The 15,509-nt window shown below is 60.7% G+C and overlaps 1 protein-coding gene across 1 annotated transcript in view; it reads right to left on the reverse strand.

Annotated features, from left to right (window-relative positions):
* The window catches only part of LOC115914656 (cyclic AMP-dependent transcription factor ATF-7-like), a 45,020-nt gene that overhangs the window by 14,191 nt on the left and 15,320 nt on the right, over positions 1 to 15,509 (reverse strand). Inside the window, exon 3 of the mRNA XM_030967288.1 lies at positions 2,067 to 2,163. Within this exon, the coding sequence (XP_030823148.1) occupies positions 2,067 to 2,163 (97 nt within the window). The remainder of the gene's footprint in view (positions 1 to 2,066; positions 2,164 to 15,509) is intronic.

The following is a 15,509-nucleotide window of genomic DNA, read 5'->3' on the forward strand; positions in this document are numbered from 1 at the left end:
ACCCCAAAGCGATTCCCTGGGATCATTCCTCTCCCCGTGCCAGCTCTGAACCCCAAAGTGATTCCCTGGGATCATTCCTCTCCCCGTGCCAGCTCTGAACCCCAAAGGGATTCCTGGGATCATTCCTCTCCCTGTGCCAGCTCTGAACCCCAAAGTGATTCCTGGGATCATTCCCCCTCCAGCTCTGAACCCCAAAGTATTCCTTCTCCTCCCTGTGCCAGCTCAACCCATTCTGGGATCATTCCCCTGTGCAGCTCCCCCAAAGTGATTCCTTCTTCCTCTCCTGGCCAGCCCCCAAAGTGATTCCTGGGTCCCCCCACTTTCCCTGGATATCCCCAGCTCCCCCAAGTGTCCCGCCTCACAGCCCCCGCTGTGCCCAACCCTCCCTACGGGACCATTCCCCCCCCATTCATATCCCAGTCCTGTCCCCCCCATTCACAGCCCTGTCCCCCATTCACAGCCCTGTCCTGTCCCCCCATTCACAGCCCTGTCCTGTTCCCCTCGCCCCACAAGCGCCCATAAAAATCTTCATGATCCACCTGGGCCGGGTCCTGCTCCTGCCACACAGCTCGGGAGGCAGGGAGGGAGCAACAAATGCCAGAGAGAAAATGGTCCCAAAAATCCCAGGGGAAAAAATGGTCCCAAAAATCCCAGAGAGAAAATGGTCCCAAAAATCCCAGAGAAAAATGGTCAAAAAAATCCCAGAGAAAAAATGGTGCCAAAAAAATCCCAGGGAAAAAATGGCCCCAAAAATCCCAGAGAGAAAATGGCCCCAAAAATCCCAGGGGAAAAAATGGCCCCCAAAAATCTCAGAGAGAAAATGGTCCCAAAAAATCCCAGAGACAAAATGGTCAAAAAAATCCCAGAGATAAAATGGTGCCAAAAAAATCCCAGAGATAAAATGGTCCCAAAAATCCCAGAGATAAAATGGTCCCAAAAAAATCCCACAGAGAAAATGGTGCCAAAAAAATCCCAGAGAAAAAATGGTCCCAAAAAAAAAAATTCCAGAGATAAAATGGTAAAGAAAAATCCCAGAGACAAAATGGTGGCTCAGAAAAACGTGGGATAAATGGAATTTCAGGCAATAACAGGCCCAGAGCTCACTGCTCACAGGCAGCAGGGTTTTACAGCCCTCACACCCCCTGTCTGTGCCAGACACGCTGGTTTGGAGGGTTTAGCTGGTCCTGGACAAATTGATTTTTGGGGGGGTTTAGCTGGTCCTGGACTGGCCGTGGATAAATTGATTTTGGGGGGTTTAGCTGGTCCTGATCTGACCATGCATAAATTGATTTTTGGGGTTTTTTTGTGTTTCACCCCAGAGCAGCCCCCTGAGCTCAGGGGTGACCTTGTTCCTTGTGCTCCTGCAGTGTTTCATGCTTGGCAGCGAGAGAAATCGTGCAATTCCCGCTGGGAATGAATTCTGCCCACAGCCACAACTCGCCCAAACCCTTCCGAGCCCCGCTGAACTCCATTCCCTGGGGGTTCTCTGGGCTGGAGAGGAGCGGGAAGGAGGTGCCAGGATGCTGCAGCAGTTCTGTTCTGGTTTGTTCTGTTTTGTTCTGTTTTCCCTAAAACCCCTCCAGGGTGTCCCCGCGGGTCACCCAGCAGGGACGCAGAGGGACAGGGGGGCTCTGGGGGTCTCTCTGCTCTGCGATCTCTGGGGTTTGGGGTTCCCCATTTTACAGGGGCCGCGGGAGCTCCTGCCTGGGGCTCTGCAGAGCTCCTGGGCTTTAATTTATGAACTGCAGCTTCCCAAAAGCTCGGGGAAACTGACACCTGGGCTGAGAGGGGAAGCTGCTCTGTCAGGGCTGGCTCATCGCCCTCAAAGCACACGCAGAGACGTGAAAGCCCTTCTGGCCATAAATCCTCCAGCCTCTAATAAAAAAGGGCGAGAGCTTAAAAAAAAAAAAAAAACCCCACCCCAAACCCCACAAAACCTGATACTACCATAAAAAAAAAAAAAAAAAGCTTGGAAGCCTCTGGCTTTGCTCTCGGCCTGATTAAATGCAGATCACGGGAGGGTTTGCGGGGTTTGCAGTGCAGCTGGTGCCTGGCCGGGCTCGTACCTGCGATGATGACGGAGTCGGTGCGAGCGGGGCCGAACTTCAGCGTCAGCTCGTGCTTGTGTTTATGGACCGCCAGGTGGTCCTCGTTTGTGAACCTCTGCAATGAAAGCGCTCACAAAATGGGGAATAAACGCGCGCGGGGCTTTACAGCCCGTCCTGCGGGGGGAGAGGGGACGGGGCTGATGGAGGGGGGATCTGGGGGGGACAAGGGGACAGAGGGGACAGGGCTGATGGAGGGGGGATCTGGGGGGACAAGGGGACAGAGGGGACAGGGGCTGTGGGAGCAGGGATGTGGGACAAGGACAGAGAAGGGGACAGGGCTGTGGGACAAGGGGACAGGGTATGGGACAAGGGGACAGAAGGGGACAGGGCTGTGGGAACAGGGGACAGAGTGTGGGACAAGGGAACAGAAGGGGACAGAAGGGGACAGGGTATGGGACAAGGGAACAGAAGGGGACAGGGCTGTGGGAACAGGGGACAGAGTGTGGGACAAGGGGACAGAAGGGGACAGGGCTATGGGACAAGGGGACAGAAGGTGACAGGCTGTGGGACAAGGTGACAGGCTGTGGGAGCAGGGATGTGGGACAAGGACAGAGAAGGGGACAGGGCTGTGGGACAAGGGGACAGAAGGGGACAGGGCTGTGGGAACAGGGGACAGAGTGTGGGACAAGGGGACAGAAGGGGACAGAAGGGGACAGGGCTGTGGGAACAGGGGACAGAGTGTGGGACAAGGGGACAGAAGGGGACAGGGCTATGGGACAAGGGGACAGAAGGTGACAGGCTGTGGGACAAGGTGACAGGCTGTGGGAGCAGGGATGTGAGACAAGGACAGAGAAGGGGACAGGGCTGTGGGAGCAGGGTAAGGGTTGGGGTTAGGCGCACGGAAATTCTGAATCCCCAAATCCCCACTCCACTGCTGCCTGAGGCAGAGGGGAATTTGGTGCAATTTGGGCAACCTTTCCTGCGTGGGGCGAGGCAGAGCCGGCCGAGCCTGCAGATCCAGCTCCCGAGCTGTCATGGAGCGAGGCGGGGGGAGCATCTGCGCCCACCCAAACCCCAAACGCCGGGGAGAGCTGCAGGATGGACCCCGTCCCTGGGGGGTGAAACCCCCTGGAGGGCTCTGGGGCCAGCAGAGGCAGACAAAGGGGCAGGGAGGCTGAGCAGAGGGGCAGCGAGGCACGGACGGGGTTAAAGCACAGCCCCATAAAGCGCACGATGGATTGCGTCTCTCCTAATAGACTGCGACAAACGGGCCGGGCTCTGCAGCGCTCCGGGCGCCCAAACGCTGCAGCAGCAGCAGCAGCGCAGCAGCAGCGCAGCAGCAGCGCATTCCTGCCCTTTCCCCTTCCTTCCCTCCCTCTCAGGCATCCCGGCCCAATCCCACCCAGAGCCACCCGCTCCTGTGGGGCTGCTCCCGTGTCACACCCACCGGGGGCCTGTCCAGCCTTCATTTATGGCTCTGCTCTTGGGGCAAATAAACCCGATTTCTGAGCTGAGCACGGGGGGCACCATCCCTCGATGGCTGGGGACCATCCCTCAGTGGAAGGGGACAATCCCTCGATGGCAGGGGACAATCCCTCGATGGCAGGGGACAAGCCCTTTGGTGGAAGGGGACAATCCCTCCCCTCGGTGGCAGGGGACACCCAGACCTGGGCACACCCAGACCTGGGCACACCCAGACCAGGGCACACCCAAACCTGGGGACACCCAAACCTGGGCACACCCAGACCTGGGCACACCCAGACCAGGGCACACCCAAACCTGGGCACACCCAGACCTGGGCACACCCAGACCAGGGCACACCCAAATCTGGTGACACCCAAACCTGGGGGACACCCAGACCTGGGCGCAGCCACCCCAGCCCCTGTTGCCCGGGCTCAAGGACATGGGGGTCACACAGAGCCAGCGTCCTTCGGAGCTCACCAGGTGCTCAGCTGGCCGCCCGTGATCTGGGCTCAGATTTAGGGAAATCGGAGCTGGCGGGAGAAGAGCCAAGAGGTTTTTGCCAGGCACAGACTGAACCCCGTGTCCCCCAGCTCCGCTCCGTAACCAAACCCTAAATAAACCCTAAATAAACCCCAAATAAAGGTCCTCGGCAGCTCGGCCAGAATCTGCCTGATCTGGGCAGTTTTTCCTCCCCGCTGCTCTGCTCCAGCCTCCCACAAACCTTTTTTGTCCAAGGAGCTGTCGCAGATCCCTGCGACCCCAAACGCTCAGAACAAAGGAGCAGGAGCGAGGGAATTCGGGAATTCGGGAATTCGGGAATCGCCCGGCTCGGCGGCCCAGGGGCCCTGCAGGGGAAGGGACACCCGCGCTTCTCCGTGGGTTTGGCCCCAAAATCGCCGGGTTTATGGAATTCGGCCGCCCGCGGTGGGACCCTGCTGGGATGGGGTGAACGGAGGGAAATAATCCCGGCTTTTGTGCGGGGCTGGGATGAATATCTGAATACTGAGCAGGCGGGCGGCGTCGGAAATCTGAGCACCTGAGACGGGGGTGGGGGAAACTGAGAAAGAAGAAAATTCCCAATTCTCCCGCTCCGTTTTGCGCTAAATAAATGTGATTTTCAGGTCAGGGAGGGAAGAGCGGGAGGCGCAGAGCAGGGCCGTGTCTCCCCCACCAGCCCCAGCCCGGCCTCGCCAACGCCAGGTTTATTTTAATCTTTCATTTTCCTTCATTGCCGGATTTTTTTTTTTCCCCTAATCTTTTTTTTTTTTTTTCCCGGCACTTTGGGTGCGTCGGGCGCGCGTTACAGCTCTATTTAACATCTTTATGTGGGCTCACAGCTCGGGAGCTCTCTCCTTTCCCTGCGCAGAAATGCTCACAGACACAATATATCTTTCTGCACACATTTCCAAACGTCGAAACCCAGAGGCTGAGTCTGGCACTTGGGTTCTAAATCATGTCATTTTACACAGAGAGGGGAAGCAGAGGGGGAGAGCAGGGGGGGCAGAGTAGGGAAAAAAATGGAATGAGTTAAAGCCACAGCACCGGCTTTAATATTTAATCTCCTTCCATCAGCAGCTGACATGCAGCAGGGTTATTTCAGCTGCTATTTTGCGGGTGTCGGAATTAAAAAGAAGATGTTGGCTGTAAAGTCTTTGGGGCGAGGGACAGCGGCGGCGGCGTGAGCTGCCAGCCGGCCCTCGGGCTTTCCCGGCCTGGAGCTGTTCCTGCAGCCCCGAACTCGGCGTTTTCCCCACGGAAAATGCACGGAGCCGAGCCGGGCCGGGCCGGGCCGGGCCGGGCCGGGCCGGAGGAACCCGCGGTGCCCCCGGGCAGTGACAGCTCCGGGATGGACGCGCTCGTTCCGAGCCGTTCCGAGCCGTTCTGAGCCGTCTGCAGCGCGCACACAATGCTGCCAGCTGCCGCCACAGCCCCGGGCGGGCGGGACGGGATTTCTGCCGCTGTAACGAGCGCGACACGAGCAACGCGGGCTCGCTTGGCTGCTCGGGGGCTCCCCTGCTTTTGGAGAGCCGGGCGTTCTGCGGGGGGGTCGGGCGAGCGCCGGAGGATGGCGGAGCCTGGGCAGGGTTCGACCTCGCCGGGCCCGCTCCGAGCCCGGCACCGACGGAACCGGGCCGGAAATCCCGGGGCAACCCCGGGCCGGGCTGCGCGGCACCGACGGTACCGGCTCGGGAGGGCCGGGGGGGCTGCGGGGCCGCTCAGGGCGGAATGAACGGGATGAATGACCGAGCTGTCAGCACCGCGGGCAGGCTGAGCCCTGCTCCGAGCGCCACTCGGCACTGGAGCCACCCTGGCCACGGGGCTGGGGCTGCCATGGTGACAGCGCGGGGGCCACCCTGGTGACAACACTGGAGCCACCCTGGTGACAGCGCTGGGGCCACCCTGGTGACAACACTGGAGCCACCCTGGTGACAGCACTGGAGCAACCCTGGTGACAGCATTGGAGCCACCGTGGTCACAGGGCTGGGGCCACCCTGGTGACAGGGCTGGAGCCACCGTGCCCGCGGGGACAGTGGCCTGCCACAGCTGAGCGCGGAGGGCACACGAGGGAGCAGCGGGAGGCTGCACTGCGGTGCGGGAGGGAAACGATGCAGGGCGAGCACGAGCTGCGCTCAAAGTCACCGCCTCTAAACGCCGCCACCCTCGGGCTCTGGGTTTGCAGAGACGTTCCCAGCTCGTTCCCATTCCCTGCTCGGCAGGCGCGGCGGGGCCGGGGAGGGGCACGGGGACCCCGGGCGGCTGTCCCGGGTGAGCAGCGCCCGGTAATTCCCTCCTCCCCGGCCGCGCGGATTAATTAATCAATTCGCTAATGTGCCCCAAGTGCCCCGGCCCGCGGTGATTCACGGCCGAAGGGCCGGGGGAGCGCGGCAGTCCCCCAGCCCCGTTCCACCGGAGGGAAGGAGCGCGGCAATGCCCGAGCCCCGTTCCACCGGAGGGAAGGAGCGCGGCAATGCCCGAGCCCCGTTCCACCGGAGGGAAGGAGCACGGCAGTCCCTGAGCCCCGTTCCACCGGAGGGAAGGAGCCCGGGGTGCATTCGGAGCCATTCCTGCCCTGCAGCTGCCCTCAGCTAAAAGTGCAGCGAGATTTAAACCCTGAAATGGCGATTTTGGCTCGGGCGGCTCCAGGGACGCTGCTGTGTCTCTGCCTTTCCCTTTAAAACGCTGCTCCCTCCTGCCCCGTGATTGATTCCGGGTCCTTCCTTGTGTGGGAAAAAAAAAAAAAAAAAAGGAGGAATAACAATAATAATCAAGCTCTGGGCAGCGCTGGGTGAGGAATCCCCGGCCCAGCAGCCGCACGGAGCATTGTGCAAAGCACCACAACTGAGATATTTTTTCCCTTTTCCCCTTGTTTGCTCAGATAATTTTTTTTCGGTAGGTTACTCCCCAAAGTTCCCCGCAATTTTACACAAAGAGCCAAGCGGGTTCTGGAGCCCACGCCATCCCACCGCGATCCTCCTTGGCCAGAAGGGCAGAGCGTTTAACCGGGAGTAGGTAAATAATTTAATTTACATTTCTATGGCTTCGCTCATCCCAAAGGGCTTCTCCGGCGCAGCCCCCTCCTGGATGCAGGTGTTCGGGCAGGGGGAGGAAGCATCTGGCTCCGTACGTGAGGAGCCAAGGACGTCCGGGGCAAAATCCTCCACCAGCTCCGCATTCCGCGCCCTTCTCCATTTTCATCTTCCCCTTGAATTTCGTGCGATGCCCCCGGGCAGAGCCGAGCGGAGCCGGCACGGGGCGATCCCGAGGGATCCCTCACCAGCAAACCCAGGGAAGCTGCCGAGCCCTGGGCCTTGGGAAGGAGCAGACGGACGAGCTGGGTTGTGGGGCACCTGGGCAGGAGCAGCGCCGTGCTTTGCACACCTGGGCACAGCTGGGCACAGCTGGCCCCACGGAGCACATCCCCAAACCCCACGGGATGGGGTTTTGTCCCCCCAAACCCCACAGGATGGGGTTTTTATCCCCCCAAACCCCGCGGGATGGGTTTTTTATCCCCCCAAACCCCGCGGGATGGGTTTTTGTCCCCCCAAACCCCGTGGGATGGGTTTTTATCCCCCCAAACCCCGTGGGATGGGGTTTTTTGTCCCCCAAACCCCGCGGGATGGGTTTTGTCCCCCCAAAGCCCGCGGGCACGCCGCGATGCCCGGGCCCCGCGGAGCGCTCTGAGATGGCGCTTTCCCGTCCACCCGAGCGCGGCCATTAGCAGATTAACAGCCGGGTGTTAATTACGGCTGCCCGGGAGGCGAGGGGAGCGGCCCCGCGGCGCTCACCGGGCTGGAGCCGGCCCCGCGTCCCCCGGGAGCGCGCTCGGTGTGAATCACGGCGCCGGCTCCGGTGACCCCGGGCGAGCCGCGAATCCCCGGCGGGCGGGGACGGAGGCTCCGGTGACCTTGAGCGAGCCGCGGATCCCCGGCGGGCCCGGGGCTGCGCACAGAACGAGCCGGGTAACAAAGGCAGCTACGGCCCCTTCCCCAAATGCAGTCACGGCCCCTTCCCCGAACGTCGGCTCCACGACCCCAAAACAAACCCTAACCCAAATGTCAGCCCCACGACCCCAAAACAAACCCTAACCCAAATGTCAGCTCCACGACCCCAAAAGAACCCCTAAACCAAATGCCATGGCCCTAAAACAAACCCAAACCCAAACAAACCCTAACCCAAATGTCAGTTCCAGAACCCTAAAACACACCCTAACCCAAACGCCATGGCCCCAAAACAAACCCTAACCCAAATGTCAGCCCCACGACCCCAAAACAAACCCTAACCCAAATGCCATGGCCCCAAAACAAACCCTAACCCAAATGTCAGCCCCATGACCCCAAAACAAACCCTAACCCAAACGCCATGGCCCTAAAACAAACCCTAACCCAAATGTCAGCCCCACGACCCCAAAACAAACCCTAACCCAAATGCCATGGCCCCAAAACAAACCCCTAACAACAAGCCCCAAACCCAAAACCCTAACCCTAACCCAAAACAAACCCTAACCCAAATGCCATGGCCCTAAAACACACCCTAACCCAAACAACCCCTAACCCAAGTGTGGGTTCCACAACCCTGAAACAAACCCTACCCCAAACAAACCCTAACCCAAATGCCATGATCCTAAAACAACCCAAACTGGCTCCAGGACCCCAAAAGAGCCCCTAACCCAAACAACCCCCAACCCAAACTGGCTCCAGTGACTCAGCCTTGACCTTGGCACTCGCCCCAAGCACCCGGAGGATGCCCCGGCCCCACTCAGCTTTTTAAGGCCCTGCAATGGTGATTTCCTTCAATTCAGAGCAATACTGGGAATGCGCCCGCCCATTCACGGAGTGCAGCCTCTGCTGATGGCTTTATCGCCTGGAAAAGGGGTTTTTGTGTGGATTTATCTCCTGGGGAAGCTGCAGCAGCAGCAGCAGCTGCCTGGGAAGGGCAGCAGGTCAAACACAAAGAGAATTGGAGTCACTCAGAGCTTTGGGGTTTGTCCCCGGTAACGGCGCCATGGAGGGAAAAGCTGCGGGGACCCCGCAGATCCAGGGGTGCCTGGGTTAAAAACAACCCAAAAACGGGGAGAGGGAACTCCTGAGGGACCTCCTGTATAAAAAAATCACTTTTGTGCCTCAATTCCTGTATAAAAACTCATTTTTGTGCCTCCATTCCTGTATAAAACTCATTTTTGTGCCTCCATTCCTGTATAGAACTCATTTTTGTGCCTCCATTCCTGTATAAAACTCATTTTTGTGCCTCCATTCCTGTATAAAACCTCATTTTTGTGCCTCCATTCCTGTATAAAACTCATTGTTGTGCCTTTTCCTGGGGATTCTGGCCACCCTGCAGCTCCCTTCCCTCCGTCCCGCCGCATTCCCGGCTCCTGCGTGCCGGAGCCGCCAGCACTGCGGTAATTAAAGCTTTTACAAAAGGAGAGCAGCAGCAGCAGCAGCAGCAGCAGCAAACCCCCTCTCGGAAGAGCCACCTGTTCTATCGGAGCGGGGATTTATGGGCGCATTACGGCCGAGCTGCCGCTCCCGCCCCACGAGGCTCTCAGTGACCTCTTCTCCCCGCAGATTTACGGCTTCTCCCGGCACGCTCCCGTGCCCGGCTCCATCCTGCGGCTCCCGGGTCCCTCTTTCCTCCCCCAGAACCGCCCGCAGTGTGTTTCCAGGCGGGGCCAGGTTTTCCTTGCCTTTCTCCGTTTTCCCGTCGGGGACTCGCACCGGGAGGTTGAGCCCAGACAGGATCGGGCTCGGGGAGCAAACACTGACCCGATCCCGACGCCATTCCCGCAAAGCCCGAGCCTCCCGGCTGCACTTGGCTCCCAAATCACGTCCTGGCCGCCCCGAACCCTCCCAGCTGCCGCCCCTGAGCAGACACAGCCCTGAAAGCCTTTCCAGCAGCTTCCCCCGCATCCACGGCGAGGTGCTGCTGGTGCAGTGATGTGGAAACACAAAGCCAAGGTCACCTGAACCCATCCTCGAGGAGTCTGAGCCGCTCCTCCTGCCCCCGTTTGGGCTGCAGGCAGCAAAACCCCGCAGGGAGCATTGGAATTCTGCTCTGGAGCGCTGCAGATGGGAGCTCACACAGCCAGGCTGGGCAGGGAGCGGGGCAGGAGGAACTGCAGGGGTGATGCAGGGCAGGGAGAGCCCAGGGCCGAGCCCCGGGCACTGCAGGGCACCGGGAATGGCTCAGAGCTGAACCCCGGGCTCTGCAGGGCACCGGGAAGGGCTCAGAGCTGAACCCCGGGCTCTGCAGGGCACCAGGAATGGCTCATTCCCGAATCCCGGCACTGCAGGGCACCGGGAATGGCTCATTCCCGAATCCCGGCCGCAGGCACCGGCTCGCCCCGGGACGGAAGGGCTCAATCCCGGGCACTGCAGGGCACTGGGAAAGGCTCATTCCTGAATTCCTGGCTCTGCAGGGCACCGGGAATGGCTCATTCCCGAATCCCGGCACTGCAGGGCACCGGGAATGGCTCATTCCTGAATTCCTGGCACTGCAGGGCACCGGGAATGGTCAGGCTGACCCCGGACTGCAGGGCCCGGGAAGGCTCATTCCTGAATCCGGCCTGCGGCACCGGGAGGCTCATTCCTGTCCCGGGCCTGCAGGGCACCGGAAGGGCTCATTCGCCCCGGCCTGCAGGCCGGGGGCTCTTCTGCCTGGCCGCAGGGCACGGGAGGCCTTCATCCGGCCTGCAGGGCACCGGATGGCTCACGGCCTGGAGGAGGGCATTCCCGACCGCACCGCAGGGCACCGGGAACCCTCAGGCTGAACCCCGGGCTGCGGCCGGGGCTTCCCTCACTGCGGGCACCGGAAGGGCTCATTCGAATCGGCGGAGGGTCATTCTGATCTGCCCCCACCCTCTGCCCACGGGCGGGGGACGCTCCGCACCCTGGCGGGGAGCGTCACGGGCCCGCGGCGCTTCCCTGCTCCCGCCCGCGTCCTTCTCCGACCGAGGGGTCGAGCCACTCTGCCCCTTCTGCAAACGGGACCGGGTGGCCGCGCGTCCGGGACAAAACCCCCCCCGCCAACTCCTTGCAAACACAGCCAGGACAAACACCCCAAACCCTCGCAGACACCGCCAGGATAAACACCCCAAACCCCAAACCCTCGCAGACACCCCCAGGATAAACACCCCAAACCCCAAACCCTCGCAGACACCCCCAGGACAAACACCCCAAACCCCAAACCCTCCGCGGCTCCCCCCGCCTCGCAGCTCCTTGTGCGCTGCTGCAAACCCCCCCCAGCCCAGCCCAGCTCCTCTCGCACAAATCTTTATTGTCTGCATCTCTATTCCCTGCGGGAATTTTAGGACTTTAATGCTTCCATTGTTTTAATCCGGCATATAAAAATTAAAAAAAAAAATAAATCGCTTGAGCAGAGCAGCTGGGCCGAGCGCGGGCAGCCGCGGTGCTTTGGCAGGTGTTAAAGTGGCGCTGGGGCTCGGAGATCCGGGCAGGATCGAGGGGCGGGATGAGCCCGAGCCGCGCGCAGCCCCTCCCAGCCCGAGTTTGGCTTTTGTGCCGCGCACCGAGAGCCAAACGCAGCCCGGAGCCGGGGCAGCGCCGGCCCCGCTCGGCCCGGGACTGCGGGAGCCTGGCCCGGGCTCCGGGCCTCAGCAACAACGCCACATGTGGCTTTTGTTCCTCCGCTGAGCCCCTCCTTCCCCAGCCCTTTGTGCGGGAGGACGCGGAGCCAGCCCCGAGCGCCCACCCCGCTCCTGCCGGCACTTCAGCCCCCTCTGTGCATCCTAAACCCCCTTTGTGGATCCTAAACCCCCTTTGTGCATCCTAAACCCCCTCTGTGCATCCTAAACCCCCTTTGTGGATCCTAAACCCCCTTTGTGCATCCTAAACCCCCTCTGTGCATCCTAAACCCCCTCTGTGCATCCTAAACCCCCTTTGTGGATCCTAAACCCCCTTTGTGCATCCCAAACCCCCTTTGTGCATCCCAAACCCCCTTAACCAACCCTGAAACCCCTTTACCGACCCCAAACCCCCTTTATGGACCCCGAACCCTCTTTGCCAACTCTAAACCCCCCTTACTGACCCCAAACCCCCTTTATGGACCCCAAACCCCCTTTACTGACCCCAAACCCGGCCCCAAGAAAGGCTCTCACACACAGCACCAGAAACTGAGGGCGAAAACGTCAGCAACGAAAAAACCCCCAAAAGTAAAAAACACCCGGGTGAAAACCCCACGTATTTCTCTAGAAATACAGGAACTCAAGGTGCTTTTTCACCCTGCTGCCGACAGCTCTGCCCCTGGTGCTCAGGACACGCTGTGTCCTGTCTGCCCGCGCTCCAGTGCTCCCAGTGCTCCCGGTATTCCCAGTGTTCCCAGCGCTCCCGGTATTCCCACTGCTCCCAGTGTTCCCAGTATTCCCAGCATTCCCAGTATCCCCAGCGCTCCCAGTATCCCCAGCGCTCCCAGTATCCCCAGTGCTCCCAGTACCCCCAGTATCCCCATATCCCCAGTACCCCCAGTATCCCCAGCGCCCCCTGCATTCCCAGTATCCCCAGTGCTCCCAGCGCTCCCACTATCCCCAGTATCCCCAGCGCCCCCAGTACCCCCAGTATCCCCAGTATTCCCAGTGTTCCCAGTATCCCCAGTACCCCCAGTATCCCCAGCGCTCCCAGTATCCCCAGCATCCCCATATCCCCAGTATCCCCAGTGCTCCCAGTATCCCCAGTATCCCCAGCGCCCCCAGTATCCCCGGTATCCCCAGTACCCCAGTATCCCCAGCGCCCCCAGTATCCCCGGTATCCCCAGTACCCCAGTATCCCCAGTATCCCCAGCGCTCCCAGTATCGCCAGCGCTCCCGCAGCCGGAGCCGCACGGGCGCCGCGGCTGCCGCAGAGGGGCGGAGCGGCCCCCGCAGCCCACAAAGCATCCTCGGGAGAAAAGGGGCGGATTTGGGGCCGGGGGCGAGCGGGGGAGCTTTGGTACCCCGATTATCCGGGCGTCCCAAAGCCGCCGCGCCTCCTGCAGCCCGCGGAACCAGCGCGGCGAAGGGACCGAGCCCCCTCCTCCTCCGGACCGGGCTTTCAAACCGCCGAGTGACAGCTTGGCCGGGTTTTAGGAGAGAAGTTGACAGAAAATCCTGCGAACTCAGGCAGGTTTTTGAGGGCTGGATAAATCCTGCTCCCCCCCAGCCCCATGCGTGCCGCGGTGCTGATGCTGGGATATCCGCGATGCCGATAACGAGCTCTTTGTCAGAGCTGCTGCTCCCAGGAATAAGTGATTTGTTCTCACAGTAAAATAAAAAGGATTTACAGTTGTCTCAGAGCAGCAGGCAGGGAGCGAGCGAGGCTTCAAAACCAAACAGCCTTGACTCCAAAACGCCGGGTTTAACACCGGGAAATATTGCACTTGCCAGGAAAACACCCAGAGCTCGGGGAGGGGGAGGAAAAGCTCCGAGCTGAGGGTTTGGCAGCTCCGGCTGCACTCTGAGACCCGTCCCTCCCCGGCCAGGCAGGCCCCAGCCCCATTCCTGAGGGTTTAGGGACAGACAACACGCAGGATTTGCAGTTCCCGAGAGAAACCCAGCTCTGAGCCGGGCTCGGGCTCCAGCTTTGGTTCAGAGCCGCTTTCTGCTCCCCCCTGAGCCCAGGAGCACCAGAAACGCCTGAGCCTGGCTCAGCCCCAGCCTGGCTCAGCCCCGGCCTGGCTCAGCCCCAGCCTGGTTCAGCCCCGGCCTGGTTCAGCCCCAGCCTGGTTCAGCCCCGCCTGGCTCAGCCCCAGCCTGGCTCAGCCCCAGCTGCTCAGCCCCAGCTGGCTCCAGCCCCCTGTTCAGCCCAGCCCCAGCTGCCCCGGCCTGGTTCAGCCCCAGCTGTTCGCCCCAGCCCTCAGCCCCAGCCTGGTTCAGCCCCAGCCTGGTTCAGCCCCACTGCCCAGCCCCACTGCCCAGCCCCACTGCCCAGCCCCATTCCCAGCCCCATTGCCCAGTCCCAGCCCCACTGCCCAGCCCCACTGCCCAGCCCCACTGCCCAGCCCCACTGCCCATTCCCAGCCCCACTACCCAGCCCCATTCCCAGCCCCAGCCCCATTCCCAGCCCCACTGCCCAGCCCCATTCCCAGCCCCAGCTCTCCCTGCGCCACCCGAGGCCGTGTCCCGCACACGCTCCCACCACAGAACCCTTCCAAGAACTGCCAAGGAATCCCGGCCAGAGGAATGATAAAGATTTTAACTTACAGGAAATGCTGCTATTAAATAATATTTAAGTCTTAATTATATTTTAAACCGGCCATTTTAGAAAAAAAGAAGTTCTATTACGGTGCTTTTGTAGTTAAAGGTCTGTCAACATTTCCATTTTAAACCTTCATTTCTAGGGGGTTTATAATTTGGCCATAAAAATTCATTCTAGGCTGGAACTTGGCAAACAGGGGCTCAGCCTAGGAGCAATATTTTTTATTATCCAATTTGGTTTAAATTGGTTTGGCCGTTTTTAAGTTATAGGAGTGTAAAAAATAAACGTTTACTGGTTTCAGATGCCTTCTCAAGCTTATTATTATTCAAAATCAGCCTTCCCCCTCCCCACCTCCAAAAATACCTTGGGCGAGAGCTGGGGGAGCCGGCTGGGCTCTGCTGACAGCCCAGAGTTACGGCCCAAATCAATGCAGCTCCTCCTCGTGCTGCCAAGGGCCCCTCCAGAGCTCCTGAGCCAGCCCCGCCGCCCGGCAGGGCTGCAGCAGCTGCCCCTGCGCAGGGCCTGCAGCTCCCACCCGTGCAGCTCCCACCCGTGCGCTCCCAGCCCTGCAGGGCCTGCAGCTCCCACCCGTGCAGCTCACTGCAGCAGCTCCCACCCCTGCAGCTCCAATCCCTGCAGGGCCTGCAGCTCCCACTCCTGCAGCTCCCACCCATGCAGGGCCTGCAGCTCCCACCCGTGCAGCTCCCACCCGTGCAGGGCCTGCAGCTCCCACCCCTGCAGCTCCAAGCCCTGCAGGGCCAGCTCCCACCCCTGCAGCTCCCAGCCCTGCAGGGCCTGCAGCTCCCACCCCTGCAGGGCCTGCAGCTCCCACCCCTGCAGCTCCCAGCCCCGGGCCTGCAGCTCCCACCCCTGCAGCTCACTGCAGCAGCTCCCACCCCTGCAGCTCCTATCCCTGCAGGGCCTGCAGCTCCCACCCCTGCAGCTCACTGCAGCAGCTCCCACCCCTGCAGCTCCTATCCCTGCAGGGCCTGCAGCTCCCACCCCTGCAGCTCACTGCAGCAGCTCCCACCCCTGCAGCTCCCAGCCCTGCAGGGCCTGCAGCTCCCACCCCTGCAGCTCCCACCCCTGCAGTTCTGGACTGGGAGCAGGCACAGCTCAGGGGCCACAGCTGGAAACGCCACACTGGGAATGCCAAACTGGGAACCCCACACTGGGAATGCCAAACTGGGAATGCCAAACTGCAAACGCCACACTGGGAATGCCAAACTGGGAACCCCACACTGGGAATCCCACACTGGGAATGCCACATTGGAAACGCCAAACTGGAAACGCCAAACTGGAAACGCCACAC

The sequence above is a fragment of the Camarhynchus parvulus genome, chromosome 29 (assembly GCF_901933205.1).
Source record: "Camarhynchus parvulus chromosome 29, STF_HiC, whole genome shotgun sequence".
Classification (NCBI taxonomy): Eukaryota; Metazoa; Chordata; class Aves; order Passeriformes; family Thraupidae; genus Camarhynchus; species Camarhynchus parvulus.